This window comes from Sinohyriopsis cumingii, chromosome 8 (genome assembly GCF_028554795.1).
Source record: "Sinohyriopsis cumingii isolate HCF-2022 chromosome 8, ASM2855479v2, whole genome shotgun sequence".
Classification (NCBI taxonomy): Eukaryota; Metazoa; Mollusca; class Bivalvia; order Unionida; family Unionidae; genus Sinohyriopsis; species Sinohyriopsis cumingii.
The window spans coordinates 107,778,190-107,798,099 of NC_142968.1; the positions used below are offsets into that span (position 1 = coordinate 107,778,190).

Consider the following 19,910-nt stretch of genomic DNA (forward strand, 5'->3'; position numbering starts at 1 on the left):
AAATCTAAATCACACACACACACACACACACACACACACATTGGGCGATGCTACATCGCAACAAGAAAAGGCTTTCTATCATCGATAGTAGTTGAATTAATTACTTCATTTCATTCATAGACCTATGCTCCACTGCAACCCGAACTGCCAACGTACTTGTTGAATTTAATACTTTATTATATTTTAAAAGAAATGTCAGATCCGTAGACTTCTCATCACATTTAATTTACTAGCAGTAAAGGAACAGAAACGGCCAGTTCTTCATACGCACACATACTTGATCAACTATCAAACATTCCTTCTATTTGATTTAATTATCTTGTTTATTATTATTTTTTTAGTAGTAGTAGTAATAGTAGTAGTAGTAATAGCAATAGTAGTAGTAGTAGTAGCAATAGTAGTAGTAGTAGTAGTAGTAGTAGTAGTAGTAGTAGTAGTAGTATTACAGGTTCACGTTTATGTAGATAGAATTTCGAAATTGTGGGTTATAGCTAATTGACCGGAACAGTTGAAACTCATGACGGATGTCGAACAAAGGTGCGTGATTACTCTGACCTATGACATGTGCAAGAAGGCAAAACCACTAATCCGTCTATAAACTGACGTACTTGTTGGTCACTTTGATGTATAATTAGCTTCTTTGCGAAATTATGAATAAAGCAATACAAGGGTGTCCATGGGTTATATTAATGGCAGTTACATTTTAGTTCTATCTGTATCAAGAATTCTAGTGACTGAAATTCATGCGTGTGTGAATCTTTCATCAAAGACAAATCCCAAGTCGTTTCGAGGTACAATATTTCGAACTGATAACCATGACTGATCAAAAAGGGTATTTTCATGACGCAGCGGAAGAGATCTCGAGTTGTGAGAAAAAGAAGCCATTAGAGGCAGACAAACCTGTTCTCAATGGCTTAGTGATGAAACATACTCTGGAATGGCCAAGTCTCACAGCACAGTGGTTGCCCGATGTCAGAAGAATAGAGGGAGAAGATTACTCTTTGCACAGATTGATACTGGGTACACACACGAATTCGGATGAGCAAAACTACTTGATGATAGCTACAGTGCAGGTGCCCAATGACATTCCTCAGTTTAATGCTCTGGATTACGACTATGAATCAGTTAATTTGAAGATTGAAATAGAGAAGAAAATCAATCATGAAGGCGAGGTGAACAAAGCTTGCTACATGCCACAGAATCCGTGCATCATTGCAACAAAGACATCTTACAGTGATGTGCTGGTATTTGACTGCACAAAGCAACCATCTGAACCTGATCCCAGTGGAAAATGTAAACCAGAACTGACACTGAAAGGTCACGAAGAAGAAGGATATGGATTGTCTTGGAATCCCATTCTAAATGGCCATCTAATTAGTGCTTCAGACGACCACGTCATTTGTTTATGGGATATCAATTCCATGTCTGCTGACAGGGGAGTGATTGATGCGATTACCATTTTTACAGAGCATACATCAATTGTAAATGATGTGGCATGGCATCCCTCATACCAGAATATGTTTGGGTCTGTGGGCGATGACAAGAAACTTATGATATCGGACATTCGCTTAAACAACACCTGTCCCATTGTTCATGCTCACGCTGCTGAGATCCACTGCCTGTCCTTTAATCATTATCAGGAGTTTGTTCTGGCCACTGGATCAGCGGATGAGACTATTGCATTGTGGGATCTTAGGAATTTGAAATTGAAGCTGTACTCAATCGAGTCTCATAAAGATGCAGTATTCCAGGTTCAGTGGTGCCCTCACAATGAGAAAATCCTGGCATCTAGTGGCGGCGATAGGGGGTTATATGTCTGGGATACAAGCAGACTTGGAAATGAACAATCTGTAGATATTGCTGGAAGAAGCCTACCAGAGCTGCTGTTCATTCGTTGCGAACACACTGGCGAGATCTTTGAATTCTCATGGAATCTCATTGAACCCTGTGCAATCTGTTCTGTGACAGAGGATAACGTCATGCAAATCTCACAGTTTTCTGAACACGATTATCATAAACAACTTTTAAAATGTACGCATTAAATTCAAGACTTTTATTATTGTGTAAGTTAATGCCAACTGTAACTTCTTTTAAAATAATCATGGATGGAAATGCTATTTAGTTTACAATATAACCGAAACTGTAAGGCTTTTTTAACATGAAGTCCTTTTGGAAATAGCAATGAATTCTTCTTAAGAAAAGAACATTTTCAGGTTTTATGTAACTCTTCATTAAGTTGTGCATAGCTAATGAAGCAATTTGTAGATATGTCAATCTTTGAAAATAAGTTTTCTTCAGATGTTACACTATGTTGTTTTGAAATATTGATACAATTGTTCATTACACCTTAATTCATCTTTGTGTAGTTTATTCAGGCCCAAATATTTGTTTTATTCTTCTCTCTATCCTACTTTTCATTTCTTCTCTTTCCCTCACAATTTTAAAAATCTCTTTTCCAACAGAGTTGCAGAGTAAAAAATACAGAGCAGAGTTTATTTTTAATCTCCTCTATTTTCCTTCACACTCATCTTCTCCTCTAGTCTCTTTGTCACTCATCTTCTCCTCTAGTCTCTTTGTCACTCACCTTCTCATCTAGTCTCTTTGTCACTCATCTTCTCCTCTAGTCTCTTTGTCACTCATTTTCTCCTCTAGTCTCTTTGTCACTCTTCTTCTCCTCTAGTCTCTTTGTCACTCATCTTCTCCTCTAGTCTCTTTGTCATCCATCTTCATCTTTAGTGTCCTTGCCAGTCATCTTCTCGTCTAGTCTCCCTGTCAGTCATTTTTACTCTCTGCACCTTAAATCTAGATTCGCACCACACTTTCGTAATTGTGGGGAGAGCTCTTGTACCAGAACGCGCAGAAGGTCTCATTGGACAGTTACGTGTTTTGACACCTCCCTAATTTTTAAGGTAGAAGGCATGATCTTATTATCATAAACCTAGCATTTATAAATGCACACAGAAGCCAAATCTGTAATGTGGTTTAGATTTACTTTGAGTTAGGCTTGAAAATGGGTTGGCTTGTTTTGGTGACTGCCTGTCACAGTTAAAGTAGCATAGGAGATCAAATGCGTAACTTGGGCTGCAGATGAACAGCCAACTCGGCACACGTATTTATGTATGTCTGCTACAGAGGAAAATATATAAAGATCGAGATGGTTGAGGGGCGATTAAAAGTATGCAATTTTTTGTTATAGTATTTGTGAACTTTATTCATGCATAAGGCACATACAGATTCTTTTAGCTGCCTTGTCACAGGAAAATATTCAAAATAGCTCTTTGCTGTCAAAAATGAATGCAAAAAAGAGGGGTAGGTGGCAGTGTTGGTTGAATATAAATGACACCAGTTGTATAATGAATTAACCTGATTACCCCAGTAAAAATCTCACATGCTTGCTTTCTACAAAAATCATTAGTTTGTTTTCATTTGTATCTTCAATGTACAGTTATTCTTATTTTCAGCAATATGTCATTTTCAAATGAAAATTCACCATGTAAACGTCCAGTGAGGCCCAAAGCAGTAGCTCCAGTAGCTTTGTGCCTGTTGAGTTACCTCCATGGCATACACGTCATTCCTTGTACCCCTCGAGCATTTTCTATACAAAACACATATATGTTCTCCCAGTCTCTCTCGCATTGTAGCAGTGGCCATGTTCCTCTATGCTAGTCTATCATATTCCGTATCATATTCCGTATAATACTTGTTCGCCCCTTTCTCTATTTTCATTCATTCATTCATTCATTCATTCATTCATTCATTCCGTTAAACTAGTACTACATTTAGTGGTGGGCATTTCATCTACACATTACATGTCTTTAGCTGTACGACTCTATTGTCTTAAAATAACAGATAGCAAAGTCAATACAATTATAAAATTAAAAACGTAATTTAATTATCTTGTTATAAAATAAAATGAAAATGTAAGTGGAATATATTGTGAATTACATCCAAAATAATCCTATCACAAGTCCTAATGTTCGGAATGAATTGCAATCTTGAATATGCTTATTTGGCAAGTCTTAATTGCGTTGTTCTCTACCACGATGATATAATGTGTGATAACTTTGAATGAATTCGCAATCACCCGTCTCTAATATTTAAGCCCAGAATGTCGAGGAGTACTTTATAATTCCAATAAATAATAATGAATAATTCCCATCAAATTATAAATGAACACACCTAAAAGACTGATACTAAGATTGGAATAAATAATTTAGATTATCAAAACTTCATGTAATAACCTATAAGACACAATACGATGACAAGGATGTGGGTCAATCTTTTATCTTATTTTGGTTTATGTGATGAAGTATATTTAATATGAGAGAGAGAGAGAGAGAGAGAGAGAGAGTACCAATGTTGTGCGAGTATGTATAAGTAAATATTTTACAAGTGAAGTGGAGACGTTATTTGTCAATGGTGGTTCCGCCACTCACGGCAATATAAAATGTTTTCATTTCTATATTTAGTTTAGGGTCATAGTTAAAAGATTGAGTTATATAAATTACCGATTGTACGTTTTCACATTTAAGCAATGGCTTTGGGGGTTTTTCTTTAAATTTTGACCATCGTTTATTATTCATTTTTATCTACAGGTTGCCTCTTAATGACATGTAGTTGTTGTTGTTGTGGGGTTTAAGGCCATTTTTCAGCACACGATAGGCTATACATGGCGGCAGAGGTGAGATGGCAGTGATCCATAACGGACAGCGCTTTAGACCACTCGGCCACTCGGGGCCCCTAATGACATGTAAAAAATTGAATTGGTCGTAGTCATTGCATAACCTATAGCATTTGCGTTCATAATTAATGCGCCCGATTGTTTATTGCTTGTACATCTGATTAGTCTTCCATAAATTCCATGGGACCTTTTAAGCTACAGGTTCGCATTAACACCGCATAAGTAAATTGTAAGATCTCAAAAAAGAAGAAAGGAATCCACGCGGTGTCTCAAATTTAAATATTTAATCATAAATATAAACCATATATTATTCTCTAACTAGGAGTGGAATCGAACTTAAAATGTAAAGGGTGTGTTTTAGTCTACCAAGCTCATATTAAATTATCTAGTCTAGATTAGTTGCCTTTTTGTTACCACACGTTCCGAGGGCAACGTCTCCGTTAAATTAAGCACTGTCTTCTGTTGCATGCCTGCCTTTTTTGTGTTATTGTTAGTTATTTTGTTTTGTTTAAATGTTTCGGGGGGGGGGGATATTTTGAAAATGATTTACTTAATAACTGATCATATAATAATAACCATAACTTGTATACGTGGTTGGTCAAGTTGGAACAACTGCATGGTTACTTTGTTAAAAAAAAAAGAAAAACAGAGCTGTCAGTTGTAGCTTTTAGTCCAGACTCATAATCTTACGTTAATTTAAACTTAACCACTTTTGGTCTTTTTGTTATTACTGATAACTTAATGGTATAATACTGGATATTATTTCGTGTTATAGTGGGTATTATTTCGTGTTATATTGGGTATTATTTAATGTAATTCTGTGTATCATTTCATGTAATACTCAGTATTATTTAATGTAATATTAGGTATTATTTCATGTAATATTGGGCATTATACAAATAATTTCATGTAATACTGGGTATTAATTCATGTAATATTGGGTACTATTTCATGTAATATTGGGTATTTTTTCATGTAATACTAGGTATTATTAAATGTAATCTTGGGTATTTTTTCATGTAATACTGGGCATTATTTCATGTGATACTGGGTATTATTTCATGTAATACTGGGTATAATTTCATTTAATACTGGGCATTATGTGATACTGGGTATTATTTCATGTGAGACTGGGTATAATTTCATATATGCTGGATATTATTTTAATAACTTCATGTAATACTAGGTAATATTTCATGTGATACTAGGTATTATTTCATGTGATACTGGGTATAATTTCATGTGATACTATATTATTTCGATTCACACAGCTATCTCATGATTACGTTTAGCACATGTTTTTAATTACTGATTCACCTGATTGAGTAATACTAATGGACTCCATCGAAGTCTGTCTTGTTCATATCACCGTGTTATGTCAGACATTATCAACTGTGGAGATCAAATTTTGTATAATGGGAAAAGACTTTGCACATATATAGGAGTCACTTGCACTTAGTAGGCTTCGAATAGCTGGGTGTAAACTCACTAAAATTTGTTATTTAATCTTCTATATTGTTATAATTTATTAAAGGGTATTAGATTTTTATTCCTTTCAGAAGCGAAAAACTTTAGAAGGCGACCAATTGGTTTAATTAACAAAATGTTACTGAGATCGATGTTGGTATAGTAGTTTCTAGTATTGGTGGGGATTGCCTCCTTAAGTATTTTGGTAAAAACACAAAACGGAGGATCTCAGTAAATGTTTTTGCCAACTTCTGAAAGTACTTGGGAATGATGTGCAATCTCGTACAGGAATAAAGTAATTTCAATAAGTAGAATTTCTTTCTGTTTTTTTTTTTTTTTTTTTCTAATATTCTTCCAGGATTGTTTACTTTCAATGAAGTCGCGAGCATTTATTATATTATAGCCATTTTATTGGAATAAAACTTTTAAACTGGTTGCAAAGATTCAGATAAAATTCAAAGTGGCACCAAATCGATTGTGTACGGCATTTTTAATTCCTGTGATATTATTCATAAGCAGGAAATAGGCTCATACAAGACAGACAATGTCGACCAAAATTCCAAATGATATAACCAATTAATCTTGCTGTAGGAGATAAATAGACGGAAACTGACTGACTTTTCTTTATGAAAATATGGTTGTAAATTCTTGGTTTTCGATGCTGTGGCTGCTTAAGTTATTTCGTTAAAAATAGGAGTTGTTGTAAGAACGGAGCAATCTTTTAGCGTCAGATTCTGAACCGCTATGACTGTTTATCTGACTTTGGTAGTACTTTGTTTTGAAACGGAAACATGAATAACATCAAATCATATAGGCTGACTGTTAAATGAAACGGAAACATGATTAACATCAAATCATATAGGCTGACTGTTAAATGTCTTATTATGTTAGTATTGCTAACGATTTGCACAGCTGTTGTAACTATCTGATCGACGTACGCTGTAATTAAGCCCGCTTTTTCAGACCATCTTATAACAACAAGGCTTTACTGGCCGGGCTTCTATATCTCTCTTATACAACAAGACAAAACAGTGCCATCTACATGACGTGGCTTACGGCAACGCAGAAAATGGGGTGTCAGCGGCTGGATGGCATTACTATATCGTTGGTGACGCAAGTAAGTCAAAATTTGTATCACGTAAATGTTGAACGATAGTGGAATATGTGACCGTCTTTAACAACGCAACAAATAACAAACTTTCCGTCACACAAACCTTGGATAATCTAACAATAAATACTTATTATTTCCCGAAGCTCAAGTCTGGCTTGCCTCAGCTTAGATTTATTAATTTCGCGAGGACAATTTTTTAAAACCTTGATTTTCGTCTGGGAACACACACACAACCCAACGTTTAGATTAGCCAATCAGTATACGTTCTCGAACCACCAAACTTTTCTAACACTCCCATCGAAGTCAGAATAATCTGCCTATATTGATAATTATTCTATAAAATATCATTATATGACACCTGTTTTAAATGGCCCAAGTTTTCCTAAAATTGTTGCTCTGGTTTGTCTCGGCTCATTTTTCGCTATTGACCTTACACTAACATAGCTGTAGGACCGTTACTGAACGGACTCTAATTAAAATTCAATTCATACCATAAACAGAGCAGATGCCATCCTTCGCAGTCAGCAATTTATTGCAAGTCTAGCTCATACATCAAAAACTTAGTGGTGACGTATCAGGCTGACCACGATTGAATAAACATTATCTCTACAAAATTTCGCCTAGTGGTTAGAGCGTCCGCCTCGGATGCGGGAGGTCGTGGGTTCGATCCGCGGCCGAGTCATACCAAAGACTTACAAAAATGGTACTAACAGCTGCCTCGCTTGGCGTTCAACATTAAGAGGTTAGTGTTAGGACTGCTCGGCCTGGTGTCAGGATAATGTGACTGGGTGGGACATCATGCTACATGTCTGCGGCATGATGCCCCAGTGGTAGACATCGTGGCGATATGATAGAAAAATTGTTAAAACTACGTTAAAAATCAAAATCACCTCAGACATCACATCAAAAAATTTCCCACCATTACAATACAAGCTAGTTTATGGTAGATACGGAAATTTTAGGTGTGCAATACGGATGTTCAATACAGATCAGCCATTAAATGGGCATGTAATAAAATTATATTTGTAATAAAAATAATAACAATGAGGACTTTGTATGGCCCCTAATCTTTAGAAGCTCTAAGCGCTTTACAACATTAGACAACACCTATAAGATAAAAAAAAAAAACAGAAATATGATTACAAAAAACAAACACCATGAAATTAGAAAACATTAAAAAATACATGCTGAGAATATTTAAGGTAGGAAACATTATTAGGTCTTGCAGTCGAAATAAGTGAGTTTTAAGAGCTCTCTTGAATGTGATCACTGTGTCTTTGTGTCTATGTTCAGTGGGCAATTCATTCCACGTTGCTGGGCCCTGGTATGCAAAAGAACGCTGTCCATATGACTGTTTTCATAGTGGGAATAATCAGTATACGATTGTCAGAAGGGAAGCGTATCTTGGGTGTGTACACATGGGTCAGGTCGGATAGGTATGTTGGACTAGAGTCCGACAGTGAAACGTAGCAGAGAACAAATTTTGTGTTTGATGCTGGATTGAATGGATAGCCATTGTAGGGTACAGAGCAGCGGGTAGGTGTGCTCTGATCGTGGTATACTCTAAGTATGATTCGAGCAACTGTGTTTTGAACTTTCTGGAGCAGATATTGAGACGAACCAGACAGAATTGAGTTACAATAGTCCAGTCTTGAAAGTACTAATGAACACACAAGTTTTAGTGGCAACAACTGAAAGATATTTGCGGATTGAGCTGATGGGTCTCAGATCAAGATATGCAGCCTTGCATATGTTCATGACATGTTGGTGCAATGTGAGAGTACTGTCCAGAGTAACACCTAGGTTTCGTACTGATTGTGGGAATTTAATGTTGGTGTTGCTAATATTTATTGTTTGAGGTAAAGGATTTGAATGAGAAAGTCTTTGTGTTGTGATCAGAATGGCCTCAGTTTTATCATCATTCATCTGCAGCTTGTTACATGTCATCCATGATTTCACATCAGAAATGCACCTCTCTACAACTTGGATGGTATCATCAACTTCAGTTGGGTGGCTAGATTTGTATATTTGGGTGTCATCAGCGAACAATTGGTGAGACACTGGATGACGATGTATGACACTTGAGAGCGACTGAGTGTACAGAATGAAAAGAACAGGTCCAAGAACACCACAACAAAGGAGTGTATTCCATCTGCAGATACAAGTTGTGTCCTGTTGACCAAGTAGGACGTGAACCACAGTAAGGCTGTATCATGAATGCCAAATACATGCTGTAGACGGTGAAGTAACATATCATGATCTATTGTGTCAAATGCTGCAGACAAATCAAGGAGGATGAGGACTGTAATCTTTCTGCTATCCAACGCAGAGAGAATGTCATTAACTACTTTTAGAAGAGTAGTTTCAGTACTGTGGCAAGGGCGATATGCAGATTGTACATTGCTAAAAAGACTGTTTGAATTTAGGTGAGATACAAGCTGGGATAAAACAACCTTTTCTAAGATTTTTTTATATGAAAAGGAGATTAGAAACTGGGCAGTAGAGGCTTTACAATGGCAGTTTTGAAAAATGAAGGTAATTCCCCGGATGAGAGAGAGGTATTAATAACATCAATTAGTGAAGGCAATACTGGATCTAAGCATTCAAGCAACAGTGATGTTGAAATTGGATCAAATTCACATGACTTTGGTGCACTCTTCATTACGATTGTACGTACGAAATCCATAGAGACAGGTTCAAATGCTGCTAATGGTTGCCGCTCAAATTATGTATCCAAACTGTATGGTGACTAGTCAATTGAAATTGTAGTGTCAAGCTTATCTCTAATGGTCTGTACTTTGTCACGGAAGAAAGTTGCAAACATGTCCGGAAGGTCGACTGGAGAGAAGGTAGTTGGAAGTGGTGTTGATTTGTTCCTTGACATTAGCTTGCTAGTAATCTCGAAGAGCTCTTTGCAGCTGGAACTTTCCATGATCTTAGTAGTGTAGTGGGCTGATTTCGCTGCATGGATTATATTTGTGATATTCTTCTTGGAGGCTTCATAGATTTGCTTATGAATAATGAGTCTGGTGGAAAGCCAAAGCCTCTCAGCTTTACGGCGGTCTCTTTTAGCAGCGCGAAGCTGGTCCCAAACACTGCTATACCATGGAGAACACTTTTGAATTGATACTCTGCACTTGGTAGCTGATGTGTTTGTCAAGCAATGAACGCAGGCAGTTATCGAGTTGTTCTGCGGTAGGAGGTAAGCAAGTTGTTAAGTTAGCTTGGATGTCGTGCATTAGATTGGTTCTATTTATCATATGGAGGTTTCTCTTAGTAGCAGATAAAGGTGGAGGATTAGGGACTGATACGTCAAGATGGCATATAATGCAGAGGTGATCTGATGCAAGGTCATGGGATACTAGGGAGGACCGTAGAATGTTATCATCAGGTCTATGAAGAATCAATTCTAAAATGTGACAGTGTTTATGGGTAGGTTGATTAACTGACTGTTTCAGGTTGAAAACATTAATGGAATCTATGAGTTTTGATGTATTTGGGTTTCCGGTACAGTCAAAGTTAAAGTTGAAATCTCCAAGAATAACCAGGTTGCCACCTATCGAATTACCATAGTCCAGGAGATTCGGAAACTGCTCCAAAAAGTGAGAGTCAGCCAGCTTGTTTTTTCTACTAGGAGGGCGGTATAGGCAGAAAAATGGACTGAACTTTGCTCCAGTGTGAGTGTGGTTTGGACTAGTTCAAATATTGTGTGGTCGAAATTGAATGTTGTGGTGTGGTTAAGACGTTTTATCATGGTGTTCTATGTGATGACAGCAATTCCACCTCCGCGAGAATTTCGGGGGAACGACTTGATGGAGTAACCAGTGGGTGTTAGATCCCCCACACATGGGCTCATCGCCTGATGTTTTTAGGCATATTTCTGTCAGGAAAAATAGGTCAATATTCTGGTCGTTGATAAAATTAACTATTTCTGTGCGCTTTTCCGGTGGTCCTACTGACTGGGCATTGAATAATGCAATACGCAGAGGTATCTCCTGGATAGTTGACACAAAGGTTGACGAATTAATTGGGACTTGAATTTGGTTATCTAAATTAACAGTATTCACCATTAACTTCTGATAGAAACAACCACTTTGCAAAAAGAAAGTTACTTTGCTGAAATATGTTGTCATGAACAATGAAAACACAATGTTGATATCAATTATGTGGTACCAAGATTTCTCGAGAATATCTGTACATTCCTTACTAAATAAACAACCAACATACCGGATACAGTGGAAAAGCACCGTGATACGTACTGCCGGAAAAAAATAAAAAATAGCGGTAAACCTGGTTTGTATTTTTGTTTGTGTACATGTTTATACTTCTGATATCTGGAAGATACGCATATGTAGCAATAAAGCAACACCATTCCATTTCAGGTTAATTTTCCTTGCAATATAAAAACAAACAAAACAATGAAAAAGGCTACCTCCACTTTGCCAGTCAGGGATTCTGTTTCTTAAAATTGCAAGCTCATGTTTTAGTAAGAATTTGTCAGTAAAGGTCAAGATAGACCCTGCAACTTTTTAAAATATATTATTAGGATGCTTGGATGCCAAAGTTACATAAAACACGGGACACTGTCATCAAGTGCTTGAATCTAGGCCAGTGTCAGCAGATCTGATATATAACATGCAAATTTACCCTGACCCAGCTTACTTAGAAATACACTAGGCCTTTACTTCTTTGCAAAAATGCTTCTTTTGCCCTTTCAAATTCAGGCATTTCATGAACAGGTTTCTTCTATTTCTTGATTACAACAACTTCATTTGAGCTGCACGCCCGGTTTTAACTTGTTTAATACTAATTTCCTAAGTTTCTAATGCACCCCGTCCCCCAATGATCCATTTTAGAGGCATTTGAATATTATTAAAAAAGGCAGGAAAGATGCAATAAATGAAAGCATGATATATGCTTTGAAAGGTTTGCACACTTTGTATGTAGTTATTATATCCATTTGCACTCCTGTATGTGCAAGTATCTTTGCAATTCCACTTGCAGCATTATTGCAATTACACTTGTAGCATCATTGCAATTACACTCATAGTATCCTTGCAATTATACCAATACTATCCTTACAATTACACTTGTAGCATCACTGCAATTACTTATAGTATCTATGCAATTTCACTATAGTATCCATGCAAATCCAAAGTATCCATGCAATAATACTAATAGTACACATGCAATTACACTAATAGTATCCTTATAATTACACTAATAGCATTATTGCAATTACACTGGTAATTACACTCATAGGGTCCTTGCAATTACAAGTGTATCATCAAATCACAATTACACTTGTAGTATCCTTGCAATTCCACTATACTATCCATGCAAATCCACTCAGAAGTATCCAAGCAATTATATTAATAGTATCCTTGCAATTACACTTGTAGTATCCTTGCAATTACACCAATATTATCCTTACAATTACACTCAAAGTATCCTTATAATTACACTTGTAGTATCCTTGCAATTACACTTAAGTATGCATGTAAATCCGCTCCAAGTATCCATGCAATTGTAGTGATAGTATCCTTGCAATTACACCAATAGTATCCTTACAATTACACTTGTAAAATTATTGCAATTACACTCATAGGGTCCTTGCAATTACTCATAACATCTTGTAATATCCTTGTAATAACAATTATAGTATCCTTGCATTTGCACTCATATCATGACCAATATCAAAATTATTTTTAATTGCAAACTGGTGTCAGTATTTGCCTTGCATTACATGAAAAGTAGAGGTGAGAAAGCATTGTTGATTAACTATGGGATATAGTCCTTTTATAAAATAATTTCCGACTATGATTTCGGTATAAAGAGAGGTTGTTCTGTAGCTTGGTTTTTACATGAAGCTAGTTTTATGCATATACGTTTGTCTCAATCTTAATTCTGTTGGGCTTGATAAGCAACACGGTCAAGATTTTACTAGCATCTGATTACTACAGTAGTAACATTCATATAACAAACTTTTTTACTTGTTTACCTAGTGTGGTGGTTGTGGGAAGGGAAAATGAAAAGACTGAAGCTGCAGATAACTGATGGTTGATATATTCGATGACTTCTTTTTTACGATTTAACTTTATCTTAATCCAACATTTCATGTTATGCAGGTCACTTCCTTCTTCCCTCTTTCATTCAAAGTCACATACACACACACACACAAGATGAACATGATATTCTATGATGTAAACATCATTTACACTGAAGTTTCTGATATTTGGAAATACTACTTGCATATATATTCTGAAGATGGTACAGTGAAATGTCTAAAATATCTAAAAACTGAAATAATCTGCAACCAAATAAAAAATGTTGGGATTTTTTAGTTTTAAAAGTTCGTTGTCAGCTAAGAAATTAAAGTGATCAGGTGTCTGGTTATACAAAAGTTAATCTTTAAACATCTGAATAAAATATTAATGGCCAAGAAAAAGTAAAATATAGACCCACATGTCAGCTGCATAATGTACCAGCAACTCAGGGTCTATGTAGTCTCGTTAGCAGTAACCAACAATGTAGGCCCTTCTCTGCCAGTTCATTATATGCTCACACATCAGGGTCTACGTTGTTTGCAATGGGACCCATCTTGTAAGACTGTGTACAGTATTTGCGATATAAAGACTTTTTCACTGAATTTTTATTTATTTCAATAGTATTTGGTTTTATTTCACATTGATTTTAGGCTGTATAAATATTATTGATTGGCCACAAACTTTTACGAGAGTCATTTAAGTATAAAACTGACTTTTGGGTCTGTACATTTTGTTTGGTTTTCAAAAAAGAAAGATTTCAGTTTATAGAGTGATAATTATATGAAATTTAAAGAAAATATTTGGGACAAGAAACGTAGTTTTATTACAAGATTTCAAGTTACAGAGGTTTTTGTCTTGGAAGGTTTTCTTGTGCTAACCCAATGTCCTTCAGATAAAAAAAAGCAAATGCTGAGCTCTATTATTTTTTTAGAAACTTATCTCAATAACTTTATTTGACTTGAAATAAGTAAGAATTTTTTTACAGTTATTCATCTTTCACTGTGCTTAGTAAGATCAAAATTTCTTTCACTAAAGAATGTATAAATATGTCATGTGAAAACATTTTCTTTTTACTTGCTCTTTGCCACATTCATAAATTGATGCTTTATTTCTAAAGATGATACTTTTATGGTCAAAACAATGCGATTTTCTGTTACATTCCTTTAAAAATGGAGCCTTCAAAACAATCATTCCATTTGCTAAGAGGCTAATGATCTGAAAAAGCAGATTATCGTTATAACAGAAATCAGTGAACTTTAGTTGATACTAACTCCAAATGTGCAAAATAATATTTTGAAGTGAAACCTTAAAGAGAAAAATTCTAAATATACACCATGTAAAAAGAATAATTTTCTTTAAAACCAACAAGTTTCTCTTCACTTCATTTCAACCAAATTATATAATATACAAGTAAGAAAAATGTTCTTTATTGACCAATTACAGTTATTTCATTGAATTCAACCAGTGTCAACAAGTAAAATAATATCTGAAAAACCCATCCACATGAAAAAATGTAATAGGTTTATTCTTCTAATTTAATAGAAAAGTTTTTTGGGTTTTTTTAATTAAATTGTTACAGAATTCACAAGCTTGCCACTATAGTCTGAGCTCGTTGAAACACAAAAACCTTCCATCCCAATTAGTCCTTCATAAAAAGTCTATGTTGTGTTTTGTGGGCTTTCAGGAAATTCTTCTGCAAGATTAACATGAGACATCATTTTCAGCAGTCTTGTCTCAAGAGTCTACAAATTTCAAGATTGACCTGTTTTCACAAGTTCACCCAGTTTTCTTCGGAGGTGGCCTGAAGAAAAAAAGACAAAGAGATATGACATTGTTTTCTATGGCTACTTTATGACAATAATGCAAACTAAATGCATATTTTGTACAATCACCCATTTCAGGATCTCTTTTAGTGATAAATGCATGCTTAAAAACGACAACAGAAACAGAAGACTTGTGTAGCGAAATGAAAATAGTAATTCAGGGCCTAAGCTCCTCCAAATGAAGATGTGGATGCTGGAAATCTAATCCAATTAAGGCATGATTAACATAATGCTTAAAAACTGGAAGCTTTTGGATATCAACTTGGACATAATTAAGCACCAGCAGACAAGAACGTAAATCATTAGTGTGCCAAGCAAATTATATATTAGTTTTGTTCATCAGTTGTGATATACAACAATAACAGTGACATTTATTGATGGCAAATATTAACCTGTGTTTTGAAGAACTATTAAATTAATATGTAAGATTATACCTGCATGCATTTAACTCAGCTCAAAAAGTCGAGTCAAGCCTGAAAGTTCATAGAGTAAATTTGAAAATGTTGATGCTTTTACTTTTTATAATTCTTGTTTGTGGTAACTGCTTCGAGTTTTCAAATTAGATGCATTTTGCTTTTCACATGAATCAGTCATGTTACACACTTGTAGCAGACTCGCTGTGACTACATGTTAATTCATGTGATTCAGAAAATTTACAGTACAAAGAAAAAAAATTCTCTGCACGCAGGGATTTGCACATATTATAAGTCAGTGCATAAAGGGACCAATTTCAACGACTTGTCCAGTGATTTGAGAGAAGGAGCTGTTGTTGGAGATGGCCAAAAACACAAATTTTGTTAGTTCCATGTCAGACCAAACCAGTGTCTGACATTAAATTGAGCTGGATTACTGGGGAGTGAGACAGGTCAGGTTCAGCTTCCTTCATGTACATAGCAGAAGATGAGGGTGATGAATTATGGGCATTAAAAGACGGAGAAGAAAAAAGCCATGTTTCAATTGCCAAAATTGTAGAATTAGCAGTTTAACAAATGCTGTGCATCGAATGAGGAGAGTATCAAACAGTTTGAGTTCCTTGTATTCGATGTTGCAACATATAATACAGAAAATAAAAAAATGGGTGAAATTTATTCAGAATTTACCAACTCTATAACTACGTCAAGGAAATTGTTACAACACAGAAATCATTTTATCATCCATTCTTCTGAGCCCAAAAGACGACACCTTTTATGGAAGAAATTGTTGAAAATAACTGGATTGTTTGAAAAGTAAATCACATCTAGATTTCAATGCCAATCTGAAGTGTCCTACAAACCATTTTTTATGAAGGTACAATCAAGCAACTGAGATTGTATTCATTTGAATTTATGTGACAACTTGTCTTGGGTATTTTTTCAATATGCAATTGCACATCTGTAAATATGACTCTGTCTCCATACACACACACCACCATACACACACACACCAACATACACATACACACACCACCATACACACACACACACCACCATACACACACACACCACCATACACACACACACACCACCATACACACACACACACACACACCACCATACACACACACACACACACCACCATACACACACAAAATGTGCATGGTAGTAGTGGTATACCAGTTTACCACATTATTTTTCTTTAAACATACCATGCTACTTTTTCACTGAACAGACAAGTCAGTAGTTTATTTCAGTATGGAAAATTCCTGAGGAATCTTGCTAGGACTTGAATGCTATTAACCTTGTGTTTTCATTATTCTTAACACAATATTTTAAAAATTAAACCAAAGGATTATGAATTTATGCTTTACCAACTGACGTACCATAGCTACTTCACCTAATTACTGTCCAATAGACCGATTTTATTTTGAGTTCATACTGACCTTTACACTGAGGAACTAAACTCTGTGTACAAATTTATAATATTGGTACTCAAATACATTTGCCCTCGCATCCACACAGAAACTCCTATTAAATTGTTTTATCTGGTACAATTTTCATTATGTAGAATTCATCAATTTGGTTTGAAAGGTGGATTTTTCACTGAAATTGTTATAATTTGGCACAATCTGGAATGGTTGCAGTATATTTTATACACACATATCTACTTACCGGTAACAACCAACTACCACGGCATGGTCTCTCTCATAAGGCTCCAGTGTAAGCTGTTCCTGAGGTTTTATCTTCTCTGCCTTCAACTTGTTGACCTCCTCGGCAAAGACAGCCTCAGGTGCTGCAGTAGAGTCAATGCAGTTGGCCTGTCAAGAGAGAAGAAAAATTAAAATACTTTAGTACCACTTATTTTTATGTGGTACCAAATTCCATGGAATTTGGTTTTGTCCTGAACCCTGAATTTGAAAAACCAGGCAACAAAATAGCCACATATAATAAAGAAGCGCCACCCCCCTTCTTAACCTGATTAGAGATCAACAAATCTATTTGATAAATCAATGCCAACTCTACAATCTATTAATAAAATATTAGTGTGTACATTTTTTTAAAACTTTAATACTTTGATAAAAAAAGAATTATGAAACATATTATATTGTTTCAATAAACACATATCTCAATATGCTATCTGGTATCTGTAATTTGCACTCACTGCCATGAATCTATCTGTCATATCGTAAGGATCGACAAAAATGAGAAAATGCATTAGGTATTTGAACATAATTGCTGCTGACAATGAAATAAATGATAATTAAATGATAGTTGTATATGAAAATTAGATTTAACACTTATTCAAAGTGAATCTTCATTCAAGTGAAACTGTTACTGAAAAAACAGTCCTCCTGAAGGCAGAGTTAACTTTATGCATGCTTAATCCAATTGAACTGTAAAAAAAGAAAAAACAAGTATTGCTTGAAGCAAAATGAATACTAGGTATATACACTAATTACTGCAGAGTATTCAAGTACTTCAATGATTTCAGACAAAACCAACCAATTAACATCATGTCAATCAAGTCTACTGGTATACACAAGTGTCTGTAGGAATGTTTCAAAAACATGTCCAGCATTCTCAAAGCCACAGTAAATCATGTCGGATCTTTCACACATTTTCAAGTGAGCTGCAATTATCCGCTCACCATGAACTGACTTCATTGATGAAGTTTTAGGTAAACTCTAGTGGCTGAATTGGGTTTGTACATGTTGATTTAAACAAAGGAATTATTTAATCGTTTTTCACATTAGTCAGCAAGCACTCTAATGGATTCTGAACACATCAAATGTTGACAATGTTTGCTAATTGCACTGAGCAAGTGGCAGCTGGTCACATTTTTGGTTCACAGGTGGAATCAAAACCTTATCCAAATTGGGGATGTAAGTCAAACTTAACCATTATGTTAATGCCATGGGCATCAGAAGGTGAATTGATAGTGCAACTTTACGGACAGGATTTAACAGAAGTTATCACACACATGTACTTTAATTATCTTAAGTGTGTATTGGCTTGCTTTGGTTTTAAGTGTAAGTGAATGATCCCAACAGGTGTTTGACCTGTATTCTCATACAGGTGGTAATCTTTTAATAATAAAAGCAGCTGTTGTTCATTGTTGGCATAGTTTTATCCTCTTGCGTTATTTATTTGGGTATCTGTAGTAGTTAATACAAAAAAGTATATACCTACAATACAATTATGTAAACACTGATAAGCAAAACAATGACTTTAAGCACTATGAAAATGCCATTTATAAAATCAAACACTATGAAAATGCCATTTATAAAATCAAACACTATGAAAATGCCATTTAAAAAATCAAACACTATGAAAATGCCATTTAAAAAATCAAACACTATGAAAATGCCATTTAAAAAATCAAACACTATGCAAATTGATACCCATGAAAATAAATGATACTATATTAGTCAAACCACCCAATAAAACACCTGCCGTAAGACCAATACTAAATAGCGATGATGTTTGGTCCTTTGCACATTTTCGTCATGAATCAGACCATCTCAAGACTGATACCATTAGTCCATGTCCGATTTTAATAAAACTAGCGGGTTTTACTGTGCATTTTTGTTGCATACATCTAGCATCCAAATGCAAGCAGTTTACCACAAGTTTGGGTTACTATGATGCTTTCTAACATTTAATGGTTTTTAATTATTTTAAAGTAATGACAGCTGTATTATTAGATCAAGGATCTGCATAATTTCTGCAAACTTCAAAGACGTTATACTAGAAAGCATTCTGTGAAATTCAGTCAACTTCAGTTTCTGAAAAGTTATTTAAAGGTTTTATTGAAAAACTGATCAGCATCTTTTGTGGAAAACTGAAAAATTTCTTTAACCATGGTGCTTTCAAGAAAAGTCACTAAAAAATTCTTTTCCTTAATTCTGATGGCAGATTTGCATAATTTAGAAGGTCAAAGGTTGCTTTATGTCAAATCTTATCAAAATGTGTTCATCTGTTTAAAGGTATTTCTGTTTTAAGTAGCTATATTTGATGCTAGATAAGCATCATTTGCTAAACTTGCAAAGCTTTCATGCCAGACTGTTTTCGGTCAAATTTGATTCAAGATTCTGCTGAGCATGTATTGAGAAGTCATTTAAAGGGTTTTCTATTTTTAATAATGACAGCCATATTTGTTGGTGGATCAGCATCATTTGTATAAAATTCAAATGATTTCACTCCAGGATTTATTGTCAAATTTTGTCAATTTCTATAAGTGGTTTTTGAGAATGAAAATAGTTTTTCCAATTTTAGAAACAGTGGCCATATCTGATGGAAGATTCACGTTGTTTGTACAAGTTTTACCGGTTTGTAAACCATGATGCATTTTGCCAAATTTGGTGA

General features: G+C 35.2%; 1 protein-coding gene and 1 pseudogene across 1 annotated transcript in view; one reads left to right on the plus strand and one right to left on the minus strand.

The window, feature by feature from the left end:
- The first annotated feature begins 815 nt into the window (after positions 1 to 815).
- Positions 816 to 2,113, plus strand: LOC149794340 (histone-binding protein RBBP4 pseudogene; annotated as a pseudogene).
- Positions 2,114 to 13,309: 11,196 nt separating this feature from the next.
- The window catches only part of LOC149794341 (rRNA 2'-O-methyltransferase fibrillarin-like), a 37,201-nt gene continuing 30,600 nt past the window's right edge, over positions 13,310 to 19,910 (minus strand). Inside the window, exons 9-10 of the mRNA XM_089968490.1 lie at positions 17,217 to 17,362; positions 13,310 to 15,107 (exon numbers count right to left, since the gene is read on the minus strand). Coding sequence (XP_089824616.1) covers positions 15,083 to 15,107; positions 17,217 to 17,362 — 171 coding nt within the window. The 3' untranslated portion in view covers positions 13,310 to 15,082. The remainder of the gene's footprint in view (positions 15,108 to 17,216; positions 17,363 to 19,910) is intronic.